This window comes from Nyctereutes procyonoides, unplaced genomic scaffold, assembly GCF_905146905.1.
Source record: "Nyctereutes procyonoides isolate TBG_1078 unplaced genomic scaffold, NYPRO_anot_genome, whole genome shotgun sequence".
Classification (NCBI taxonomy): Eukaryota; Metazoa; Chordata; class Mammalia; order Carnivora; family Canidae; genus Nyctereutes; species Nyctereutes procyonoides.
In genome coordinates this window covers 10,367,610-10,392,558 of record NW_026575120.1, presented here as the reverse complement: position 1 = coordinate 10,392,558, position 24,949 = coordinate 10,367,610, and the positions used below count along the sequence as shown (strand labels likewise).

The 24,949-nt window shown below is 49.8% G+C and overlaps 1 protein-coding gene and 1 long non-coding RNA gene across 2 annotated transcripts; one reads left to right on the top strand and one right to left on the bottom strand.

The window, feature by feature from the left end:
- Positions 1-7,065: 7,065 nt before the first annotated feature.
- Positions 7,066-10,370, bottom strand: LOC129516082 (uncharacterized). The gene is made up of 2 exons (XR_008665697.1): positions 10,011-10,370; positions 7,066-8,094 (listed from the first exon to the last, which is right to left on the bottom strand). It is a non-coding gene; the product is annotated as an uncharacterized LOC129516082 (long non-coding RNA).
- RNF122 (ring finger protein 122) lies at positions 8,910-24,286 on the top strand. The gene is made up of 6 exons (XM_055335440.1): positions 8,910-9,272; positions 14,055-14,211; positions 19,870-19,915; positions 20,229-20,270; positions 22,233-22,315; positions 22,583-24,286. Exons 1-6 carry the CDS (start codon positions 9,248-9,250, stop codon positions 22,695-22,697), a joined length of 468 nt encoding a protein of 155 aa, XP_055191415.1. The 5' UTR covers positions 8,910-9,247; the 3' UTR covers positions 22,698-24,286.
- Positions 24,287-24,949: the final 663 nt, after the last annotated feature.

Below are 24,949 nucleotides of genomic sequence, written 5' to 3'. Positions count from 1 at the left end.
ATGAAACTACAACTTTGTAGGGTGCCTGGCTGTCTCTATTGGCGGAGCATGCAACTCTTGATCTTGGGCTCATGAGTTTGAGCCCCACATCGGGTGGAGGCATTGCTTAGATAAATTTTAAAAAACAAAACAAGACAAAACCCGTTTTAAAGTTTGTGCTTGCATGGGGAAATAACACTGGATTCTCTGGTGGGCCCAATTACATGAACCCTGAAAAGCAGAGAAACTTTTCCCACTATGATGAGAGATTTGATGTGAGGGCTGAGCCCCATGGTTGGCTTAGAAGACAGGGAAGGGGGCCATGAATGAGGAAAGCAATGCCGGTGGCTTCTAGAAGCAGGGAAGAAGCATGAAAATGAATTATCCCCTCTTCCTCCAGCCCTGCTGACAGGGCTTGATTTTGGCCCCGTGAGACCCGTGTCAGACTTCTGATCTACAAAACTGTAAGATAAATAAATTCACAGTGTTTAAGCCATTCGGTTTGTGTTGATTTGTTACAACTGCAATGGGAAACGAGTACAAGCCCCTGGACGCTCCGTAAAGACCTTTCCCTGTGTACATCTAGCCACTGGCTTAGAATGCTGAGACTAATCTCCAACAGGGTTGTTTTTGTTTTTTTGTTTTTGTTTGTTTGTTTTTTGTTTTTCACTGGGAGCTGGTGACACGCTGCAGAGGGAGAAAGACTCACTGGGGAAGGGCTGTCGTCGAGGGCCAGCCAAGCGGCAGCCCGAGGGCGAATCTACCAGCAGAGGGGGTTCCGTGTTGTACGCAGCGTGTCAATGCCTGGGAAATGTTCCACAAAATTTTAATTTCTGGTTTCTCTTACAAAGTTGAAAGGGACAGTGAGCCTACGTCTCCACATGACAGTGGAGGTGAGGTACCGCCTGCTGTCCAGCCCATTATTACCCATCACCGTGTAGGTTCTTACACTGGGCCTGCCTCACTCCGTAAGATCATCTGCCAACAGCCCCTGTGGTAAGACCAACCCCACGGTGGCCTAACATCTCACCCAGAAATATAAGATGTTCCTTATCCTAAGAAGCCCAGAGGGGTCCACGTGCCTCATTTTTTCCCCAACCCCCACCTCAACCCCAGCCGTTCTTGGAATGTTCTGTTTGTGGGCAGGGGTCACTAGCCTTCGACATGGCCTGCGATTGTTCCCTAGATTTGGCGGATGCTTAAGCCCCTCTGCCCGATTCTTGTTTAGCATCAAGAGGAGGTGGCGAGCACAGCCAGTCTCTCTGGAAGGAATTTTGGAAGCCCGTGGAAACAAGTGGAGAGTGACCTCAGCAAGCAGGGAGAGGAATGTTTTTCAGCCAGCCATGTTCTGGAAGTCTGCAGACTCAAAGAAAGGAACTCTCTTCCCCCTAGGTGGCTTTCCCTGAGGCAGGTGGTACTTTGGAGAATGGTGAGATTAATTTGGGGAGGGTCCAATCAGAGGGGAGAGGGCTCTCCCTGCTGGTCTCGGGAACTGGATCAGGGCTGGGCAAGTCCACACCCACCACTTATAACCTTGACCGAACCTGGGCTCCCAGTCGAGGCCATGGCAGCCCAGAAGAGGACAAGGCCAGAGGGGCAGTAGAAATATTAACCCGGGAGGAAGACAGAGTCCGCTTCAACAATCTCCACATCCCCACCTGTGGGACCAAACACAAGGCTACGTTGTCCTGGCAACTTAGAACACTCCTTCCTAGCTCTGAGGCACGTTGGCCCCTGGCCCTGGGATGGGAGGACACTCGTTTGCATTAGGAGAAAGGAGAGAGATGTCAAAAAGTCAGGAAAGGAGTCAAAGAAGTGAGGAGAGGTCAGATGCCCAGAGCAAAGGCTCTTTTAGTGTCCTCTGCCAACAAATGCAGGTACAGCAAACTCCCAGCTGCCAAGCAAGACAAGGCTGTGATCCAGCCCAGCTCAGGACACACAGGTGAATGATCACAACCTCAAAAATACCAGAACTGGAAGGAATCCAGGAGCACTTCTCACTCGGTGATTTTCTGACTGTGCCTCACACAGTCCTCGGATTTCAAATAGCTTTTCACGGGGCCACCCATGTGGAGCAAGTACAGGGAGAGACACCCCTTGGTGATTCAAACAGAGCGGATCTGTTTTTATTTCTTGTATGCATGCAGCTTTTGTTTTAAAATATTGTTTCATAGAAAGATTCTGCTCGGGGCACATGGGTGGCTCAGTCTGTTAGGTGTGACCCGAGCCTGACCTTTGGCTCAAATAAGGATCCAAGGGTCTTGGGATGGAGCCTCATGTGCTCAGGCTCCCTGCTTGGTGGGGAGTCTGCTTCTCCCTCTCCCCTGCTTGTGCTCCCTCCCTCTCCAATAAATAAATAAAATATGTAAGCATAATAAAATAAAAAGATTCTGCTCAAAAAAAAAAAAAACAAAAAGGTTTGGAATCTACAAATCTTGTCTGATTCTTCGCCTCTTAAATGAAAAGGAGAGGAAACTAACTGGAAGTTTCAGAGAAGGCACCAACACCAGGACTCGGGGGGAAAACGCTCATCATCCACTAGATTCCATTCCATTCTACACTTCTTCCTGTTACTAATAGAACCACCCTGAGCTTCAACAGGACTCATGACCATCCACCTGGAGACTCCATTTCCCAGCCTCCTTTGCAGGTAGGTAGAACCATGAGACTAAGTTCTCACCAATGGAACAAGAGTAATGTTCTATTTTTTACACAGAAGATACTGCCCCCCCCCCAACTCTTTCATACGCTCCCTTGGGGTTGAAACATAAGATATGTAACTAGAAAGCCAGCTTCTTTTTTTTTTTTAACAGCTGGTGCATTTATTTTTTTTTAATTTTTATTTATTTATGATAGTCACAGAGAGAGAGAGAGAGAGGCAGGGACACAGGCAGAGGGAGAAGCAGGCTCCATGCACCGGGAGCCCAATGTGGGACTCGATCCCCGGTCTCCAGGATCGCGCCCTGGGCCAAAGGCAGGCTCCAAACCGCTGTGCCACCCAGGGATCCCAGAAAGCCAGCTTCTGATGGATGAAAAGGAACACATCTCAGGATGAGGCCAAGTAGCAAGAGAGAAGAACCCGGGTCTCCGGATGACTTTGGGAAGCAGTGCTTCCTCCATGCCTTCCACCTCCTTTTCTTGGAATATTTACAAGACAGAAATAAACTAGATTTTTTTTGAGCCTCTGCATTTTTATGTCTCTTTGGTACAATAGCTGTATTATTTAACTATTGCTAAACAGCACATTACCCCAAAACTCAGTGGCTTAAAACAACAAAAATTTATTGTCTCATAGTTTCTGTGGGTCAGGAATTCGATGTGAATTAACTGTGTGGTTTTTTTGTCTCAGGGTTTCTCGGGTGGTTGCAGCCAGGGTGTTGGCAGGCTCTGTAGTCATCCGAGGTTTGACCAAAGCAAAAGTATCTCCTTCCAGCTCATTCACATGGCTGTTAACAGAGACCTCCAGAGACCTCCCTGTTAACAGAGACCTTCCTCACCACATGGCTTTTCCATAGGTGTGTGCCTCTGAAGGAAACTGCTGTGCATTTTTATGACCCAGTGTCCAAGGTCAAGAGGTATCACCTCTGCTTCATTCTACTTGTTAGAAGGTCCACAAGCCCAGTGCAATCTCCAGGGAAGAGGAACCAGGCTCCACCTCTTCAGGAGAGGAGTATCAATTTGTAGACATGTTTTCAAAACCACCCCAGTAATCCAGCCCACATCCTAATTAATACACTAGATATACTGGCCCTTTGGTCTAGTGCTGCTTCTGAGCCATGATACTTCATGATGCAGTTTGACGATAATACAAATGAACATTCACTGGGGGCTTTTTTTTTTTAATCCTGTCACATGCCAAGCATCTATCACACAGTATTCCTCATATGATCCTCTGTGGTAGATTCTACGACTCGCCCTAATTCCACAGGTAAGGAAACGGACGTGTAGCAGGGTCAATACCAGGCCAGGTTCCAGAGCCTTCACTCTTAACCATTGTACCAGTGTTGAGGAAAGGGCATGTTTAGTGGAGAGAGACGTGAATTTGGTTGGAAATCTGTTATTAACATTTAAGAGTTCTGTGATTTTTCCTAAGACTTAACCTTCTTGGGCTTCCATTTTGTCCCATAGGCAAGTAGAAAACAATCGTACGTGGAGGTGAAGAATACAGGAAAATACAAGAAGCACTGGGCACAGAACTTGGCATGTAGTGGGTGGTCAGTCAGAGGTGTCACTCTTCTCCCAACTACTTTATTATCTCATCTCCACTCACGCAGGAGATGGTTCAGTTGTGGCCTAGAGCACTGGCTTCATTCCAGAAATCCAGAGACACAGCAGGATTATGTATAATTCCTGGGAAAAACAGGACCCTAAACTCACTAGCTTCTGTTTCCTTCCGGCCTCCTTTGATACTTAAGAACATCAGAGGGGCCCCTGGGTGGCTCATGTGGTTAAGTGTCTGACTCTTGATTTTGGCTTAGGTCATGATCTCAGGGTCTTGAGATCGAGCCCCATGACAGGCTCCACGCTGAGAATTTCTGCTTGAGATTTTCTCTCTTCCTCTCCTTCTGCCCCTCCCCAACTCTAATAAAAAGAGAGAGAGAGACAATCAAGGAATGTTTACAAGATACTTAAGAATGAAACCCTGGCATCATCCCAGAATGGACCCAGCCTATGGAGAGAGAAAAAAAGATTTGCCTCTTCAGTCATACCAATGGCTTTTTCTCCTATTGGATTTCCCATCTGAGTCAGAAGCTGAGGGATGGGGTGAGGAAATTGCTGCTTCACTTTCCTGGGGAACCAAGGAAATTATGAATACATTTCATCAAGAGTCGTATCAATCTCTGAAGAGCATCCTGGTACTGAGACATCTAGGGTATCTAGACAGAGGAAGGCCAGCTCTTTTAAGAATAGAATGAGTGAAGGACCTCATTTGCCCAAACAATGAACATCTCTCAACTCCTTCAAAGAATCACATGATCCTCCATGCAAACTTCTCTTAAGAAATAAAACATTTTGGAAAGATGTTGTGACAATTTAATTTTGAAGTATGGTATATTTAGTTGGGCTTAATTATCAGGTTTTTTTAAAGGATTTTATTTTTATTTATTTATTTGAGAGAGAGCTGGGGGAGGGGTAGAGGAAGAGGCAGAGAATGCCAAGCAGACTTCTCACTGAGCTTGGAGCCCAATGTGGGGTTTGATCTCCCCCTTCTCATGATCCTTGACCTGAGCCGAGATCACGAGTCAGACACCCAACTGACTGAGCCACCCAGGTGCCCTTTCACAATCACTTTCTAATTATCACCATGGTTAGCATTCTCTTCCATATCTTAGGGCTGGACTTGGAGGATCATAGGAGACTCTTGGACAGCCCGGTGGCTCAGCAGGTTAGCGCCGCCTTCAGCCCAGGGCATGATCCTTGGAGACCCAGGATCGAGTCCCACGTCGGGCTCCCTACAGGGAGCCCACTCCTCCCTCTGCCTGTGTCTCAGCCTCTCTCTCTCTCTCTCTCTCTCTCTCTGTGTGTGTGTGTGTGTCTCTCGTGAATAAATAAATAAAATCTAAAAAAAAAAAAAAAGAAGAAGAAGAAGACAGACTTACCGATGGTAAAATGGGATCATCAATTCTCCTGGTCCCATGCTCCTCCACAGATTTACCTGTCTCTCCAGAAAGTGGTTCTCTAGTGCTTGCAAGGGCCTTAAAATGAGGAGGGTCCTGGGGTGTCTAAGAGAATGTTAGGGAAGGGTTGTACTAATGAAGAGAACCCCTGACTCCTTAGAAGTTTTCCTGGAGTCTTGGTATTACCTTTCCCTCTTTCTTTTTTTTTTATTTTTTTTTAATTTTTATTTATTTATGATAGTCACAGAGAGAGAGAGAGAGAGGCAGAGACACAGGCAGGGGGAGAAGCAGGCTCCATGCACTGGGAGCCTGATGTGGGATTCGATCCCGGGTCTCCAGGATCGCGCCCTGGGCCAAAGGCAGGCGCCAAACCACTGCGCCACCCAGGGATCCCCCTTTCCCTCTTTCTATGGAAGATTTAGAAACACAATTCTACTTCAGATTTCTCAAGTAACTTTGAATATATAATCCATCATCTTAATCCATCATACGGTTCTGTCTTCCTGACTCACAAGAGGCTGGGGCTCTGAATTATCATCTGGATGAGGGAGAGGGGGTAAGTTACCTAAATTGTATTGACGCAATGTGGGAAATCAGCTTGTCTTTGGTAAGATCTACGGTCTAGGAAATGCTGAGAGACCCTACCAATCTTTTCAAGGATGCACAAGACCAAAGCCCTTGGGCCTGCATCTCCTCCAATCTAAGCCATCATCTGAGGCCCACCACTGTGCCTCTGAATGGCCAGAAAGGATGAGGCTGAGGGACTGAGAAGGGAGGCATTGGGCTTGCCAAATTACAGTCCTTTAAAGTGCCTGAGGAGAGCTTACAGATGTTTAAAATATCAGGCTTAGGAAATAAATTGTTATAGAACATTCTGTCTGATGACTGAATTCATGGTCCTTGTAGGTGTGACGGGAGATGTTCACTGTCCTGATTGACCAGCTCTATTCCCATGAGAACTCCTGCTGTTCCTACCCTCAAGGTATCTTCCCACCTTAGGACTCTCTTTAGTTTAAGGAAGATGGAAGAGAGGAAGGATTTCTCACTTCTGTCAATTTTTCCTTCAAAGTTGGAAATTTTGTGCCCTTAGAGGCACCTAGCGCCCAGCAGGAACTTAATGCAATCAGGCTCACCTACCAACACCTTTCCCTTGAGTCAATCAATGTATAGAAAGCATTACTGCATAATAATTATACCCATGTTTAAATCCTCAACACTGTTCCTAGAACGTGGTTTAAGAAATGTATGCTAATTTATACACATGCACACACATACATCTATTCTTAAAATTAGTTATTGAACCAGACACTTAGAACCACAAAAGCAGCTCGTGTCCTTAAAAAATTTCTTCTAAGGAAGGCTCATGAAAGGTTCAAACTTAGGAAATCACGGAATTATCCTTATAATCTCATGATATACTACAAAGTACACGAAGTGTTGAAAGAGATGCAGAGATGGGGATGATGACAACGGTGAGCCACAGAAGAAGTGTATTGTTAGCTGAATCTTGCCAAGTTGTGTCAGTTACAGAAAGGAAAGGCACTTAAACATAAGTCATACCGTGTACAAAATCACAGTCAAGAAAGAATATCCTGTGTTCAAGGGATGTCAACAACAAAAGCTTTGGAGCTAACCAAGAATATGTGAGGAAGAAGAGTGTATCTGGCACTAGGAAAACAGGCAAAGGCCACACTGAAACAGTCTGCTATAATTTGACTTTATCCAGTAAATAACAGGGACCAATAAAGCGAGATAAGTAAGCGATCAGATTCATGTTTCAGTAATATAAAATGCTGGCCCAGCAGAGAGGCTGGATTTTGAGTAAGATCAGAGCATTCTTTCTCTTAGCATAATTGCAAGGGAATTTGGCAGCGGAGGGGTGGGGGGAGGTGGAGACAAGGCATTCTGGGGCCCACCCTTTAACTACTGAATCAGAATCTCTGAGCTGGAGGCCTGGGAGTCTGCATATGTAACATCTCTTAATAGAAGTGATTCACGTGGGCTCTAAGTCTGAGGCCTACACTAGTGTCAGGCCGGTTAGGAAGCTTTTGCGATTGCCCAATAAGAGGTGTAATGAGCTGGATCTGTCCATGATTCGGATCCTCAAGGCCAGATCATAGAGAAAAGCAATTGTTTTAAGACAATTATGTAATTAAGTGCTAAACCAGTCGTTGCCTACTGCGACGTGATCTTAGCCAAGTTATTTAATACCTTAAGCACCGTGCTTTTAAATAACAAAGCGCTCGTATGCATAATCGTGTTTGAGTGTCACAAATTCCCAAGAGTTAGGGAAAGTGTTTACCACTTTCAATTAACAGATTAAGCTTAACTGGAAGATGAGATTGAGTCATTTTTATCTGTTTGCTTCCTTGTTTACTGTCTGTCTCCTCAGGCACTGAAAATCGCAGGACAGTAGAACCCCGCTGACTCCCACGACCTTGATGGGTCTCTGGTGCCACAGCGCTCGGTACAAAAACAGGCTCACGGCCAATACATCCTGAGTAAATGAGAGACAAAAAAGACAAGAAGACGAGACGGACAAGCGATGCAACATCAGATAAAAAGAAAGTGTTTTGGCCGGGGGGGGGGGGGTTAGATTCAGCCTTTCTCCCCACTGCCATTTATTTCAACACCTATGTGGTGCTGGTGGCCGAAGCCACCGCCCTTGGGGTATCACTGCCAATGTCGACTTCTGGGCTTGTTTCTGCTGCTCAGGAGGGCGGCGCCCTGCGAAGTCTGCCTTAAACTTAACCTTCGGGCCTTGGTTCCTTGTTCGTTACACGGGGCTCTGACCAAAACATGAAAGGAGCTCCTTGCAGATGTCTCGCCGTCTTCACCCTCCTGCTCCAGTTCCCCCCTTTCGCAGCGAGCAAAGGGACGTGCGAGGCGCCTCCCGGGACCGAGTCCTGGCGCACGGAGCAGGGACCTAACTCCTCCCCGCCCCGGCTTCTCCGAGAGCTGCGGGGAGGCTCAGCAGTGCCCGCCCTGGAGGCGGGAAACAGCGTGGCTCGAATCGTCCGAGCGCCCCAGGGCCTCGGCGGCGGCCCCGCGCGCCGGCCTCGGCAGAGTTCAGGTTCGCGAGGGCGGGGAGGCCGAGCGGGAGGCGCGGGGCGCAGGGATGCTCTCCCGGGGCGGGCGGGCGGGCGGGGCGGGCGGGGCGCGGGCCGCGCTGAATCCCCGGGGCTCGCAGGAAGGCTCCCATTGGCCGGAGGGCGGGTGACGGGCGCGGGGCGGGGCGGGGCTTCCCGGGGGCGGGGGCGGGCGCGGGCGCGGGGGCGGGCGCGGGAGGGGGCGTGCGCAGCCGGTGTCAGTTTCGGCGTCCCCGCGGCTCACCTTCGCGCCGAGGGTCGCGAGCCCGCTTCCCGCCGACGCTCTCCCCTGCCCTGCGGGCCGGCCCCCTGCCCTGCAGCGCCCCGCGCTCCCCCCGCCGGGGCCCCTGCTGCCGTTCCTCCGGGCTGCGCCGAGCCGGGGCACTTTCATTTGTTTGCTCCCGTTCCCCCTCTTTGTTGCGCTAAAACCACTCAAGCCCAGACCCCCCCCCCCACCCCCCCGGCGGGAGCCCGACCTCTCCGCGGACTGCAGCGGACCCGACCGCCGGGGCGCCCCGCCGCCCGCCTTCGTCCCGGGGGAAGCCCGCCGAGAGCTCATAGATGCACCCATTCCAGTGGTGTAACGGTGAGTCCCGGGCCGGGAGGGCGGGCGCGCGCCGGGCTGCGGAGCCGAGCGGGGCGCCGGGGCGCCGGGGCGCCTTCCCGCCCGTCCCATCTCCCGAGAAACTTCGCTCGGGAGGAAGAGCGGGAGCCGCGCGTGGTCCGCAGCCCGGCGCGCGCCCGTCCGGCTTAACTGCGGGGCCGGTGGGCCTCGGGCCGCGCGGCGGGCGGGGGGCGTGGGAGCCGCGGGGTTCGCGGCCTTTGTGTGGCGGCCCCGCTCCCCTGCCCCCTTCCCTTGCCTTTGTGCGCTCAAACTCTGGTCTTTGTTGTGGTTGTCGGCGGAGAATTAACTCGGCGCTCGGGCTGGGATCTCCTAGAGGGAGCTCAAGTTCCCGGCCTGGAACTTTGCAGGCTATTTTAAAGATGTAGACGGTGCGGCGTGCGGGCCGGGCGCGGGCGCGGGCGCGGGCGCGGGGGCGGGGGCGGCTTCCTCCGGCCCTTTGTTGGCCTCTCCCCGGCTGCCCGGGGGCCTGGTGCGTGCGCGGGGCGCCCGAGTAAGGAGCGCGGCTCCACCGGCCCGGGTAGAGCCCGGCGGACGTCTCGGCGCCCGCGCACCCCTGGGTGCAGGGCTCCGCGGCCCCAAGGCCGGACCCACCGTCCCAGCCCCGGGCTCCGGCGGGGGCCGCACCTCCTGACGCGGTGACCCCTCCACCCCGCCCCCCTGCGGCCTCCCTGGCCTGGAGTGATGCTAAATGCATCTCACCTGAGGCTTCTTTGGCGTTTCAGGTGATACAGGTTGGGCGTGGGTCTGACTCCACCCAAGCCACTTGAAAGGAGGGCCTTTCGGAGCCGGTCAGTGGAAAGGAATTGGTTGGTCTGGGGTACTGAAACCTTCCCGGGGCTTTGGCGTCCTGACCCCGTTGTTCCGAGCCTTGGAGTTTCTGGAGAAGTGGGGCGGAGGGTGTGCGGCTGGCCTTATCTGAGTATGGTAGGCTGGCTAGTTACGAAAAGAAAGAAAGAAGAAGAAGAAAAAAAAAGCCTTCTTGAGAGCAGACCCCTGCCAGATCTTGGATTAATTATTTCAAGCGGCTTTTGTTTTAAGGCAGGGTTGGGAGAGCATGTGTATGAGCGTCCCCCATCCCCCTCTTCCTCTTGCTGGTAGGATCTAATTTCCTGAAAATGAACCAAGCTGTGCGTGATAGGCGGGCATGGAGGGACAGGGGGCGGAGGATGGGGGGTGAGGAAGGACGGTGCATCCCAGCATCTGGGAAAGATTCCCGTTGGCTGGGAAGGGGAAGCCTTTCCCAGACCCACTGGTCTTTCTGGGCCAGCCTTTCACTTGACGTCATTCCAGCTCCCAGCCTTCGCACCACCGAGATGAGACATTCAGATGTCAAGACTTTCATAGGTCAGCTGAGACAATGGGACAGAGGCTTCAGAAGAACCCAGGTGGCGGGCCCTTTTTTCTGGCACTCCTATTTCATATGGGGTTTGTAGACCAGCAGAGGACTTGCTGCTTTTTCTTGTCACTTAAAGTGACTGATAGATCCTGTTCTTTGACTCCATTGAGGAAGCAGTCCCTTCCCCCATCCCTTTGTGTGTGTGTGCGTGAGGGGAAATATCTGGAGTCTCTCTTTCCAGGGGTTGGTATTCTTCCTGCCCTTACAAGTTTTGGAGGAAAAATGGCTCCTACTACAGCTTTTGGCCAATATGTATCTTTACCATTTATATTTAATTATAAGAAAATGTATCATCTCCTCTTGTCTGTGAAGCTCTTCTCACCTACATCTCTTTATCACATAATGTCCCAAGCTCACTGACTCAATCCTGGAACCCCAGGGCAAGTCTCTGCCAGAAGAGGTAAGATGGTCAAGGTAAATGGATCAGAGGACGACTGAGGCCAGCATGCCCACAGAGTGCAAATACATCTCTACAGTGGCCACCGCCCTGCAGTTTCCTAGGACAGGAAACCAATGAGGTTTTCTGGGACCCTAAAGATAACCAGGATCCAGCTCATAAATGTGCATGGGGAGCCCAGGCAGATTGGCGTTAGACCCTCTTACGGCATCAAATGTTGCTGAGGTAGGGAGCCTAGAAGCAAGGGCTTCCTGTTGCACATAGCAAGGTTAGGAGCTAATTATTTAATCTTTTCAACAAAGTCTTTCAGGACAAGAACTACTTCTGGTTTTTTTGTTTTCTCACAATGTCTACGTCAGTAGCATAAATCAGGCCCTCAATAATACTTGTGGGTTGACTGGTCATTCATTAGCTGAGGGCAGTTTCTGGGCAATTTTCCCAAATATCACTCTCCTTACTTTGAAGTGGGAGTTTTTTGCCAAGGGTACCAGGTTGTCTTGAAACTCAGGAGTTATTTATCTGTTAACTAGTTAATTGAAAAGAAGCCAAACACTAGACGGGGCACTGGAGAATATACACAAGTCCAAGTCTGCTGTCCTCAGACTTACGAGCATTTGAGCTTGTTAGGACTATCTGATTTCAGGATTCTAGTCCCATCTCTACTGCCATTCCTCCCTTTGTACGGTGAAAGGCTTTGTGTTGTCTTTGTCCCTACAGAATAAAATCATCCAGTCGTTTTTGGGTTTTTTTTTTTTTTTTGCTTTTTTTTATATTCAGTGTCATGGTACTTGTCATATAGTCAATATTTGAGTTAGAATAAGTTGATGCTTGGAAGAGTTAGGCAATGTAAGACAGTTACTGAGTGTGCAAGAGTCAGAGCATGTGGTACAGGCTGTGAGCACTGTAAAATTCAGGGAAGAGAGGGGTCACTGGGGTGTCATGAGGACCAGGACTGGTGAAGTTCTAGAAGGGAAGATGGAGTTTCGGGCAGGGAAAAGTTGCATGAACAAAGGTATGGAGGCAGGTGAAGGACAGGTTGGACAAGAAATAGTGAGACTGGTCCATGTTGGGTGATGCTGGAAGACAGTGAGTAGGGGGGAATTTGAAGAGATGCAGGGTGTATGTGTTTAGGAGGACTTGAAGCTCCTCATGAGCTTGCGGAAATATGTGATGGGCTAAATTAGAGGGACCAGATATCTGAGGTGTTTAGGATAGAGACTTGGAATAGAGTTAGGCCCAACATCTGAAAGAGGTTTGAAGGGATGCTCAGGATATGGTCACCAGATTGATCTAGGGGATGACAAGGCATGACATGTAGGATGTCAAAATTGACTTCCAGTCCTTTAAACCAGTCTTCTGCTGCTGAGTTGTGATACACTGGAAATTATAAGCTAGAGTTCTGGAGTATATTTATGGGTTCTGGCTTCTAACCAAGATGTCAGGCCAGTGTTTAAAACCCATGTTGAAGACTTGAGCACAGAGGTCTTTGGATAGGAGCCTTCTTAGCTGCTTGATGTTAGCTTATTTAATGATCCTTTTCTCCCCCCTGTTGAAGGGTAAGTTAAATTGGTAGCATGAGAAAGTGCTTGGGGTATAGCAGGTTTATGGCAGATCCTAGTTTTCTTGTCTCCACGCTTGCTGATATCCAAGAATTTTATTATGCTTGTCTTTGGATCCCTATAATATTTTGTCCTGGTTGCAGGAGAGAACATTCTACCCGGCTTATTGTTTATGTTCCATATATATACATATTTTTTTTCTTACTTTAAACATTACAGGAAATTTACTAATTCTCAAAAATGAGTACTCCCAAAATAGAGTGGCTCCAGGATAGGTTAATCCAGCCATAACTGACATAATGTTTTCTCCTCTTTCCCTGTCCCCTCTGCCACCCTCAGTCATTGGCTTTATGTTGAACTGCTTTGTGGTCTGGCTGTAACGTGGCTGTCACCATTCCAGTTGTCTCAGAAAGTTGGGAATCTTCCCTCATCCAGCAGAACTTCTTTGGCCAGAGCCCTGTTACCTACCTACCTCCACACCCAAGCCCTGCCAAGGGGAAGGTGACTAGGATGATTAGTAGGCTAATCGGGATTTACCGGAGTCACGGGAAAAGGGGAAGCCTCTAGGGGCAAGCGTCTAGGGGCGGGTCAGTGCTTCCCACATCCGGGCATGCCTAGGAATCTGCCAAGGACCTTGTTAAAAAATGTAGATTCGGATTCATTTTGTTCAGGGTGGACCTGAGATTTTGCATTTGTAACAACCTTCCCAGGGATGCCAGTGCCACTTTGGAGCCACACATTGAGGCTTTGAGTAGACAAGGGAAAAGTGGCCAAAGCAAACTGCACCCCGCGCCCCCCCCCCCCACTTTCTGGAACACTGGCCCAGGCTTGGGGGGAACAGTTTCTATTCTGGTCCCAGTGCAGCTTGTCTCCTGGACCAGGTGGCTTTGTGACAAATGACCTTTGCACAACCACACCTTGCAATTTACAAAGCTGCTTTCTTTTTCCAACTTTGGTCCTGTTTTCCCCTTGTTTTTAAATAACAAAGGGAGGCTTAGATAGGTAACTCCTTAAAGGTTATATCTCTAGGGAGAGGCAGGGTTGCCACCCAAATACCCATTTTCTCACCTAAGGCCTTCATTTTGCTGCTGCTCTCTATGAGCTTCTGGCTGATGGGATCAAGTCTTCCATTGGCCGAATCGTTGATCCCCCTGGGTGGGGGATGCAGTGTTAAGTACTAGGTGTAGTATCCCATTTCATGGGTGACTTATTTACCCAAGATCACAGGGCTGGTCAGTGTTAGAGCTAGGATATGGAGTTAAGCCCCTGCATCAAAGAGGTGTGGGAGCCCAGAGCCTGCCATTTCTCTCTGCATCCTGGCTGACCACTGAGTACATCAGCCACGGTGTAAACTTCCAACTATAACATTTTTCCTCTCCCTTTCTTTGCAGGGTGTTTCTGTGGCCTGGGACTGGTTAGTACCAACAAGTCCTGCTCAATGCCACCCATCAGTTTCCAGGACCTTCCCCTCAACATCTACATGGTCATCTTCGGCACGGGCATCTTTGTCTTCATGCTCAGCCTCATCTTCTGCTGCTATTTTATCAGGTGGGTGGCACAGTGGGTGACCCGGGGCAGGCAGTCAGGGAGAAGGAGGCCAGGTGTGGGGTGAGCCAAGTGAGACTCCCTCAGCAGAGTCACTGGCTTCCCACTGGGGCCCCTGCTTTGAGGACATAGCTTAGCCTGCCCTTCACTGGGCCCCTGAGGCCTGCTGTTTCTATTTTCATCTGCCTAGCAAATTGTCCCAGAGCATATAAGGTCACCATTGGTTGAGCTGCATCGCACCTCTGGCCAGTTATTCAAAAGGTGGCCTAGGATTACAGTCTGACCAAGTCCTATCGTGAGTCGTCCGTTCAGTGTCTCCACTCCCCCGCTCACAATCTCTGGGTAGCAGGGATAGGTGGGCATCAGTTACACCAGTGGCATGTTCCTCTGCCCTCCTGGGAAATCCTGTTGTCAGCCCTCCAGATGCTAATATTAGCAAGCTGATGTCTGGAGAGCCGGTTGTTTATTCCGCCTTGTAAGCTCTTTTGATGGTGGGGGTGGGGGACACCAAAAAAACCCTAAAACATCACTTGTTACTGCGTAGAGATCCAGGGAAGGACCTGAGCATGGCAGGGCTAGTCAGGCTCCAGGATGAGCTGTTTCTTCACCTCCTGTTGAAAGACGTGGGAACTGGTGGCTGGTTTTCTACCAAAAATTTGGGGCATGACTGGTATTTTGAGTGGAAATTAGTGTTTCTGACCAGGGCCTGCTCTTGGTATGAACAGTTCCTCATTGTAGGGGACCAGTCCTGCAGACTGGAGAGCATTGAGCACCCCTGAGTAGAGTACCCTAGGGATCCTTAGGGCCATTTCGATAGCTACTCCCTCCCCTCCGCCACACACTTGACCAAATGCTGGCATAGCTGTCAGCTGGAGTCTCATCATTAATCATTTAAATTAGGATGAAGGAACAAAGGTGTTCTGGCTCCCTGCTGAGATATCTTGGTGGGTCTGAGTGCTTCACCTGGAAGGAGGCTAGGGGGGAAGAGACACTCCTCCAGATTCCTGAGGCTAGAAGAGCTTCCTCCAAAAAAGGGGAAGTGCCTTGGGTGCCCCCGTCAGCTACTTTGGGCCTCTTCTTTCTCAGAACTTTAGAAAGTGCCTGGGACTAGAGTTTTCACTTAAAAGTTTATGCAGAGAAGATCGTTGTTTATTTTTCCCTCTTGTACAGCTGAGCCTAAAATTTGCATAGATAGGAGTCTGGGGCAATTTTTCTAGTAGCTCTCCATCCCCCAGTTCCCTTTCCCCAACCCTATATTTTCTTCCTCAAGTTTTCTTTCTTCTTGACCACCCCCACCCCCATTTCCCCCCCCCCCAAGCAATTCAGGCTGTTCCCCAGAGACTGAAGATGGAGACACACCAAATACCAAAGGTTTCTGTCTGCTTCTGGGGGAGGAGTCTAAGGAAGCAGCTTCACGTCTGTGCACCCAAGCTGCAAAGGGGTTGAGTAAAGAAAAATCTGGAAAAAAGCACTCTGCAGGATGTGGGTGACTGGGGTTCATTCCCTAATTCTGCCACTAATAGGTGTGACCCTGGGTTTTAGCCACTGTTTACCAAGTGCCTTCTGTGTGCCACATTGTGGTTGGTGTTTTATGAACCACCCCCACTTCCCGCCCCAGGCCTCCAGCGCATGTATTGCCCACGTAGTAAGTGAGGAAATTCATGCTCAAGCAGTTAAGGGTTTGCCCAAGGTCCTATGTCGAGGAAGAGCCAGAGGTGTGCTAGGCTGGTGGTCATTAGCTAGAGCCCTTCAGATTCCATACATTTGCCTTCTCTGATTCTCACTCCTTGAACGGGGGCGGGTGGAGGAATAGCTAGGGCACTCGCTCACCACCCCCCTGCAGCCCAAGATCAGGGTTCCACAGAAAGACAGGCTGGGGAGCTAGGTAGGGTGGATTTATTTTTGTCTGGCTGGAGGCAAAGAACAGAACAGTAACCACATGATCCCCAAAGCTTTCCTGACTGCGGGGACACTTGGTGCCACCTGTCCCTTATGCAGTAATCGGCCCCTTCCGTCACCCCACCTTCTGTTCTGCAGCCTGCCCAAAACCAGTTAACCCTGGAGCTTCATGGTTCCAGAGGCTCGCTGGTGTGCGGCAGCCTGTGGGTGCCTATATATAGAAAGATACACAAGCGCAGAAGCCACTTCCTCTCCCTGCTTCTCAGTTTCCTCCACGGCCAAAATAGGCCCATGACCCCCTGCTCTCCACCTGGCGAGCTCATTGGCCAACACCAGCCTCCCCTCTCCGGCTCGCCCTCACTCATTCTTCCCCGTTCCCCAAGAGCTGACCTCTGGCCCTACACAGGATGGAGGGGCCGGAGAGGTACAAACAGGCAGGAAAGGAACAATTATTTTCAGGACCTGGTTGCATTGTTTGCGCCAAAAGGAAAAAGAAGCAAGGGAGAGCCCACTGGCAGTGGCTAGAAATGGTCTCATTGAAATCAGAGTATTTTTAGTAGCTTTGCTCACCCAACAGCTGAGATGGCCACCTGTCCAAAGTTGTTGGCACCACATCCTCTGCTGGGATGGCCCAGGGTATTGGTTTGCCTTTTGCTTTATTTCCCTTGCAAACTCCTTGGGCCCCATTTTATCACAGTGTATACCTTCCTGTTCCAGAAATCTACACTGTAGGGTGGAAGGGGTGGTTATAAGCCTTTCACTGTGCTGCTGGTACAGGGAGGGCTACAGCCCGGCTTCTGGAGGGTGTTCAGATCCTACCATTAGGTAGGTGGAGCCAGGCAGACAAAGGGGATGAGGGTGGGCAAGGGGGCATCCCGCACATCCTATGATACAACAAGCAGAAAGGCACGGCACAGACCACTTGCTTAGAGCCACATTGCAGGTGAAGCTGTCGAGACCCCAAAAAATGTGTGACCTCCCCTCCTTCTCTGGGTTAAAAAAGCAGGCCACTTACCACTTCCTCCTTTGCTCTCATACACAGCTGCCAACAACAGCAGCAGTGTCTCCCTCAGAAGGCGGCTGTGAGCACTTTGATCATGAGAACACTTTCTTCCTTCCCCAGCTTAATTCTGTGTCAGCCAGGTAACAGTTCATGTAAGCTTTGGATGCATCCTTGCCTGCCCTTCTGGTTTGGAGGCGGGGACAGAAAGGCATGCATATGAAAGGCTTTTGTGCACTATGGAGTTCCCTGTAAAGCTGAGGTCTGGACAGTGGGAGTGCCTGTTAGGCCTTGGTTCAACCCTCCAATGACCGGAAACTCTCCAGTGGATGTGCTGCCCTGGGCCTTAGCCCCATGGTGAGGGAGTCCACCTGGACTGGAGTGCCTTTTTTTTTTCCTTAAGATTTTATTTTTAAGTAATCTCTGCACCCATTTTGGGGCTCAAACTCACAACCCTGAGATCAAGAGTCACATTTTCCACTGACTGAGCCAACCAAGCACCTGGGGACTGGAGGGTTTCTTTTTTCTTTTTTTTTTTTTAAGATTTTGTTTATTTTTAGAGAAAAAGAAAGAGTGGAGGGGGAGGAAGGAGGAAAGAATCCCAAGCAGACTCTGCACTGAGCAGAGAGCTCGACAAGGGGGTTCGATCTCACCACCCTAAGATGACCTGATCCGAAACCAAGAGTCAGGCACTCCACTGACAGAGCCACCCAGGTGCCCCTAGACTGGAGATCTTAAGAAGTTCTGGTTACACAGCCTTGCCAGGCCCCAGACTTCTATTAAGAACAATGGAGGTGGCTGGCAGCCAGATCCGGATCCGCTCCCTGATTGTGCTCTGGGCACGGCTCTGCTCTGGCCTGAGTTCTGCACCTTCCCCAGCTCTGGTAGCAAGTCAGCTTGTCCACAGTGTCCGTGGAGCGAGCATCTTCTCTCCTTTTGGTTGAGGCTTATGATTTGAGACTCTCTTCCTCTAACTCAGATCAGCAGTCATCTTCTGCAAAAGGACAGACATTTGGGGCTTTGCAAGTCACACAATTGCTATCTTAATTACACAAAGCAGCCGTACACAATTTGGAAACTATGAGCCTCGCTGTGCTCTAATAAAATTTTGTGGACACTGAAATAGGAGTTTCATATGTTTTTCACATGACATGAAATATTCTTTTGATGTCTACTTTTTCACCACTTCAGCATACAAATCAGTTTTAGCACACGATCCCTATAAAACCAGTGTTCAGCTGGCTTTGGCCATAGTGTGCCACACCTGTTGTAACTTGGTGGGCTTCTGATGTTTCCTTCCAATAAACCAGGTCTTTGGTAGGAGTGACTGGTGGAGAGGGAGCCCCATCTGACTCCCAAGTATAGGAGGACACAGAACTACCTGCTTAATTTGGAAGATTTCTCTCACTGCAAATAAAACGGCAATGATGATGATAATGCATAATCATGGCCTTGCCATTAGTTGTGGCCCTGTTGATGAGTATTTCCCAAGTGGTCTGGTATCATTCTTAGGACTGTATGCACCTAATAGGGGAAACAGGCTGCCACCGTATGCGTTAAAGAGCTCAGGCTCCAAAATCTTTGATTTTGGTAGACTTTGATTCAAATCTGCCTCTGCTGCCAACTAGCTGTGAGGTTTGGGCAAGTTACTTAACTTTGGACTTCGTTTCCTTCCTCTGTAAAAAGGAAAGTTTCTCTCAAAGTCTGTGCATATACTATTTTTTTAAGGAGATTTATTTATTCAGGAGAGACACAGAGAGGCAGAGACCTAGGCAGAGGGAGCAGCAGGCTCCCTGTGGGGAGCACTGTGTGGGACTCAATCCCAGGACCCCAGGATCATGCCCTGCCCTGAGCTGGAGGCAGACGCCCAACCCCTGAGCCACCCAGGTGCCCCTGTGCATATGTTAGTACAGGGATGGACACATAGCAAGTCCTCCATAACTACTGTGTCATTGCCATTAACAGCGCCCTGTGTTTTGGCTATGGAGAGTTAGGTTGTGTGCAGGCCACCAGCTTGAAACCGAAAGGAAGTAAACCAAAGGAGGGATCATCTGTGTTCGCCCAGTGTTGTGAAGGGGAAAGTGCGCGTTTGTTCTGCAGGAGGAAGAGCCCCCAGGGGCAACAGCCTTATTTATCCTGCCCTCCCCCCACCCCTGGCTTAATGGCAATATCCGTTTTTTTAAGAATATCTATCTTCGGGACACCTGGATGGCTCAGTGGATGAGCGCCTGCCTTCAGCCCAGGGTGTGATCCTGGAGTCCTGGGATTAAGTCCCACGTCGAGCTCCCTGCATGGAGCCTGCTTCTTTCTTTGCCTGGGTCTCTGCCTCTCTCTCTCTCTCATAAATAAAATCCTTAAAAAAAAAAAAAAGAAAGAATATCTACCTTCTTCTCTATGGTCAGTAAGCAGATTGTTGGTCCATAGAGTCAGGGAGCTCCAAGGCACTGATGTCCTGGGAAATAGCAGGGGGTTTGAATGAACAATTCTGATTCCGGAATTCCTCAGTCTGTGGGACCTGATGGTGAGTTCTGAGGCTGTTGGGCCTGAGAAAGAGTCTGAGTACTTAATCCGCTCTGGGTGACCTGCGTAGGTCCAGGCCATCCTCCGTGGCATCTATGGGATAAGAGAGCCCTGTGGTCAGCAGCGTCCCCAGCCCCAGAAGAATGGCCCACACAGCCCGCCTGCCTCTCTTACTCTGAATGGCTCCGTTTGTACCAAGGCGTAGTAACCTCTTCTCTCCCCTTTCTCTCATTCTCCCCCAGCAAACTCCGGAACCAGGCACAGAGTGAACGATACGGCTATAAGGAGGTAAGGTGCTGTCCCTTTCCCTGAGACGTCCTCTCCTGCCACTTGCCCTGCTAGAGGGAGGGCAGGCTGCAAGCAAGCTGAAGCAGTCCTGGCCTGGAACCCGCTTGGCCTCACCTCTGGCTTCCTGTGAGGCTAAGGCTCTGTACTATTCTCACCTCTTGCTTGTCGAGGGCTGTGTCCGAAGCCCTTTCCCTTCATCAGAGGGAGAAGAGGACACTCCTGTGCAGGGCTGGGGACTCCCTTCCTTGGTGGCTAGCACCCGGTCCCTGTGGTTGGCCCCTTCTGACACCATGCCTCCTCTCTTTCTTCCCAGGTGGTACTTAAAGGAGATGCCAAGAAACTGCAATTATATGGGGTAAGCGTACTAGTCTAGCATGCAGGAGGGCCCCGCTGGCAAGGCAAAACAGCCTGTCCTCCAGCTCTCAGCCTGGGCCTTTTGGGAATGTTAGGCACCGTATTCCTATCTCCTTAGGTCAGATAAATGTGACTTGTTCCAGTAGCTAATCAGTATGGAATTCATGATGTCTGCAACAGGCGCAGGCTGGAAACAGATCACAAAAGGGTTGGTGTAAGTGGTGACCTGGCCCTAGGAGGGCTGCCATGCATAATGTTTAAGGGAAGGAAGGACACACCACCCCATGCCATAGACATGCCACAGAGTCCAGCTGCCCTTCCTTTTACCCACAGGCACGCACTCCGTCCTAGCAGACTGCGTCTGACAGGTGTATCCATCCCTGTGGTTTTCCCTGTCTCCCCTTCAGTCCTCTCCCCAGCTAATTAGCAAGTCCTTGGGTCTTCTCACATGGATGCTTCAGAAGACCATTTCCTCTTCCTTTCCTACTTGCGCCCATGAGATCAATCATTTTCTTTCTGAAGGCTTCTGCCCATAACCACAGACACTTGTACACAGGGTGTTTGTGGTTGTCTGGGAGCTGGGAGGATCTGCAGGTATTGCTAGACACAAGATGGCCTAGGAATGACTCCTTTAACCATTTTTTAAATTTAATTATTTTTTAAATGTTTTTATGTGTGTATGTGTCATCAATAAATAGAAGCACAGACATAGGCAGAGAGAGAAGCAGGCTCCTCCCCACAGAGCCCAGTGTGGGACTCGATCCCAGGACCCCAGGATCACACCCTGAGCCAAAGGCAGATGGTCAACAATTGAGCCACCCAGGCATCCCCCTACCCTTTTTTAAAATTTTTTTATTTTTTATTTTTTTTAAGACTTGATTTATTTACTCATGAGAGAGCATGAGAGCAAGAGAGAGAGACAGAGAGAAACAGGCTCCATGCAGGGAGCCTGACAATGGGACTCGATCCTGGGTCTCCAGGATCGGGCCCTGGGCTGAAGGCGGCACTAAACCCCTGAGCCACCTGGCCTGCCTACCCTTTTCTTTTAAATAAATATTTTATCATTTGAGAGGGAGAGAGAGAGCATGAGTGGAGGGGAGAGGCAGAAGGACAAGCTGACTTTCCACTGAGTGGGGATCCCGCCTGACTCTGGGCTCAGAGCTCAATCCCAGGACCCTGAGATCATGACCCAGAGCTAAAGGGAGATGCTTAACCTACCCAGCCACCCACATGCCCCTCATCCCTCCTTGTGATGCCTGCTCTTGCATCTCAGCAAATTCCAGTGTTCCCTCCTTGAGAGGAAGAGTTCAGCTCTGAGGGGTTAATATATAATGACATAAAGCCAGATTTTATTAAAGACTATTAACCAAACACCATGCCCCATCCTTACCTCTAGTTATTGATACATGCCTCCTTGCCAAATACACTAGGCAAGAAAGGATTAAAAAATATTCTTCTAGGGGCACCTTGGTGGCCCAGTGGTTGAGTATCTGCCTTTGGCCCAAGTTGTGTTCCCGGGGTCCTGGGATTGAGTCCCGCATCGTGCTTCCCGCAGGGAACCTGCTTCTCTGACTAGATGTCTGCCTCTCTCTGTGTGTCTCTCATGAATAAATAAAATGCTTTTTAAAAAGCAGTTCTTCTAGAATAGTACTGGTCAATGGAAATTTCTGTGATGATAGAAATGTTATATATCTGCACATATGGGAGCTGCTGTATCCACATTGCAGCTACTGAGGCCTTGAAATCTAACAAGTGCAAATGAGGAACTCAACTTTTAATTTCACCTTCTTTTAATCAGTGGAAACATCATGTGTGGTTAATGGTTACCCTCTGACTCAAATTTCAGTGGCTGATGCGGAAACCAGGCTTAGCCTAGCTTAGTTTTCTTGGGCGGGGATGAGCTGATGGTGATGATGATGGTTCTTCCCCAATCTCCTCTCATGCTGCCCCTTTCTTCCCACAGCAGACCTGTGCAGTCTGTCTGGAAGACTTCAAGGGGAAGGATGAGCTAGGTGTGCTCCCATGCCAACATGCCTTTCACCGGAAGTAAGTGTCCAATGTGGGGAGTTTCCAGGGATGCCTTTTGAAAGAAATAAGCAGGGAGCATCTCCTAGAACCTGTAATCCTTACCCTCTCCCATCTTACCCCTTGCCAGTGATGCGCCACATCCTGTCTGGACACAGGCAACCGGAGGGATTAGACAGGGGCAAGGACAGATGTTCTTGTTCTGAGAAGCAGCTGGGCCCTATGAGAGGCCAATGGAACAGGCTGGGTGTCTTCTTAAGGCAAAAACAGGTCGTCTTCTGCCCACAGGTGTCTGGTGAAGTGGCTGGAAGTACGCTGTGTCTGCCCTATGTGTAACAAACCCATTGCTGGGCCCTCGGAGGCCACACAGAGCATCGGGATCCTATTGGATGAGCTGGTGTGAGTGCTGCCTCTGCACCAAGGCCTGGAGAAGACCTCTTGCTTCACGGGTGCCTGGTCCTTCTGCACAGCTACAGAGAACTAAACTGTTGGGTAGTGGTTGACGTGCTTACCTGAAGGGGCAGTAATGCAGGGCTGGTCTCCCACCATCAGGGTAAGGCCAGAGTTGTCCCACCTTTCTGCCTCCTGAAGCCTTCTTTCCTGCTACTCAGAACTAATGGTGTCACCCATCAAAAAAAACACTGTATCCTGGTACTGGCCTGTCTACCTGCCTGTCCCTGCTGGGGAAGCCAATCTGCTCTTCTCTGAGAACCTGGAGTTACCCCTGGAGGATTCCCCTTAGGAGGACAGGCTGCCCTGACCTAGAAGAAGGGACAAGATGGGCCGTGTCCCACCTGTAACCTCCCTCCCCTCTTCACTCCTTGTATAGAAAGGTGAGAAGGGGAGGTAGGAAGGTTGGTCTGTCAAGGAACCATCAAGGAACCAAGTGCCTCCAGTGGAAGGGAGGGAAGGCTCTATAGGAAGTCAGGAAGAGCAGGGACATGGGAAAAGGAAAGTCAATGTTTACATGGGGCCTTTGTGACTGCAGGGTCATGGAGGGCATGTGCTTTCCACTCCCTGCTGGAGTCTGAGGTGCTATCCGTTCACTCTCTTCCTCAGTTAATCTCCAAGCTTCCTATTCTGTGTTGGGGTTTGAATGCCCCCCGCTAGAGGAAGGGCTTGTTCTCTATTCAGATGAATTCCTAGAGGCTTTTTTTTAAAGGAGCAAGGGGCCTGGGGTTAGGGGTGTCTGAAGGTTAGGGCAGCAACAGGTACCTTCTTCCCCTTTGTAAATAGTATTTTTATACTTTCTCCTCACCATCTCAGGCTTTATATGTGGGAGCCCCTGAATGGAGGGAGGGGGGTGTCCTCGCCCCCACCTGGAGCAGGTGAGGGTGGGGCAAAGGTATGTATTTAAAGAAAATTAAATTTAATAACAAGTTTCTCTAACTTTTTGCTTGTGGTTGTGGCCTATGTCTCTGGGGCACTTTTCTGCCAGCAGAGGAAAGAGTTCTCTTTCTGCTGCTTCTCACTTCCCCATGCACAGAGCACCCTAAATCTTGAAAAGAAAAATTGTTATCAGGTTATTATGTGTATGACCTAGGACTAACAGCAATGTACTTTTTAAAGATTTTATTTATTTATGAGAGATACACAGAGAGGCAGAGACACAGGCAGACAGAGAAGCAGGCTCCCTACAGGGAGGGAGCCCAATGCAGGACTCGATTCCAGACCCCAGGATCACGCCCTGAAGGCAGATGCTCAACCGCTGAGCCACCCAGGCGTCCCAAGTCTTCTATTCCAACTCAAAAGTCACCCCGCTGGGGCCCTTACCATTCTCACTAGGGCTTTTTATGCCTGCCTGATTTTGCCATGCCCACCCATCCCCGACCAACAGCCTGTGGCTTCCAGTCTACCACCCTCTGCTTTCTGGGTGTCAGAATAACATGGATGCCCTTGACCATATCACTCAGTACAGGTGAATCTTTTTCTGTCAAAGCCATAGGCACAGATTCAGAGCAACGGATGGGATCAAACTGGAGACAAGGAGGTCAAATGATTGATTAGTCATGTGGGCTGATACCTAACCAATGCCATTCATGGGAAGAAAATCAGGCTGCCTACCATGCCCCAGACCATAGACCATCAACAGCACTGGATTCCTATTGGTTCTACTTTCTAAGAAATCACGCTTATTCAATTCTTCCTTTAATAAATGACATACTCTGTAAATGGAGGTATGGGAGGGAATATGGCCAGTGTCCCCTTTGTGCTTTGAAGTGGCTTCTGCTTTTTTTTTTTTTAAGATTTTATTTATTCATGAGAGACACCCACAGAGAGAGAAAGAGAGGCAGGCTCCACGCAGAGAGCCCATTGTGGGACTCGATTCCAGGACTCCAGGATCACGTGAAGTGGCTTCTGCTTCTGTCCCTACATGACAGTCTTAACAACAAACCAGGGAATGCTCTGTAGAAGGGGAAACTTCCAGCACCAGGAGTACGAGAAAGACATCTTTGGTGTCTCCTACTGCTCTTCAGTCTTCATCGCTCCCCACTGCTGCTATACCTCAGCATATTTTTCTTATCTTCTCTCCTCTTTTGTTCCTTTTTTTCTCCCTCTTTTTTCTTCATCTTAGCCTATTCTCAGATATTACTGAGAGCACCAAAGCCACTGCAGAACCCTCCGGGATGGGCCATGATTGACATGAGTGGTTCA

Bases quoted from the DNA above. Each gene is read 5' to 3' on its own strand.
- RNF122 (XM_055335440.1), top strand. From the start codon at position 9,248: ATGCACCCATTCCAGTGGTGTAACG. The intron at 9,273-14,054 runs GTGAGTCCCGGG...CTTTCTTTGCAG, and splicing joins CCCATTCCAGTGGTGTAACG to GGTGTTTCTGTGGCCTGGGA. The intron at 19,916-20,228 runs GTAAGGTGCTGT...CTTTCTTCCCAG, and splicing joins AACGATACGGCTATAAGGAG to GTGGTACTTAAAGGAGATGC.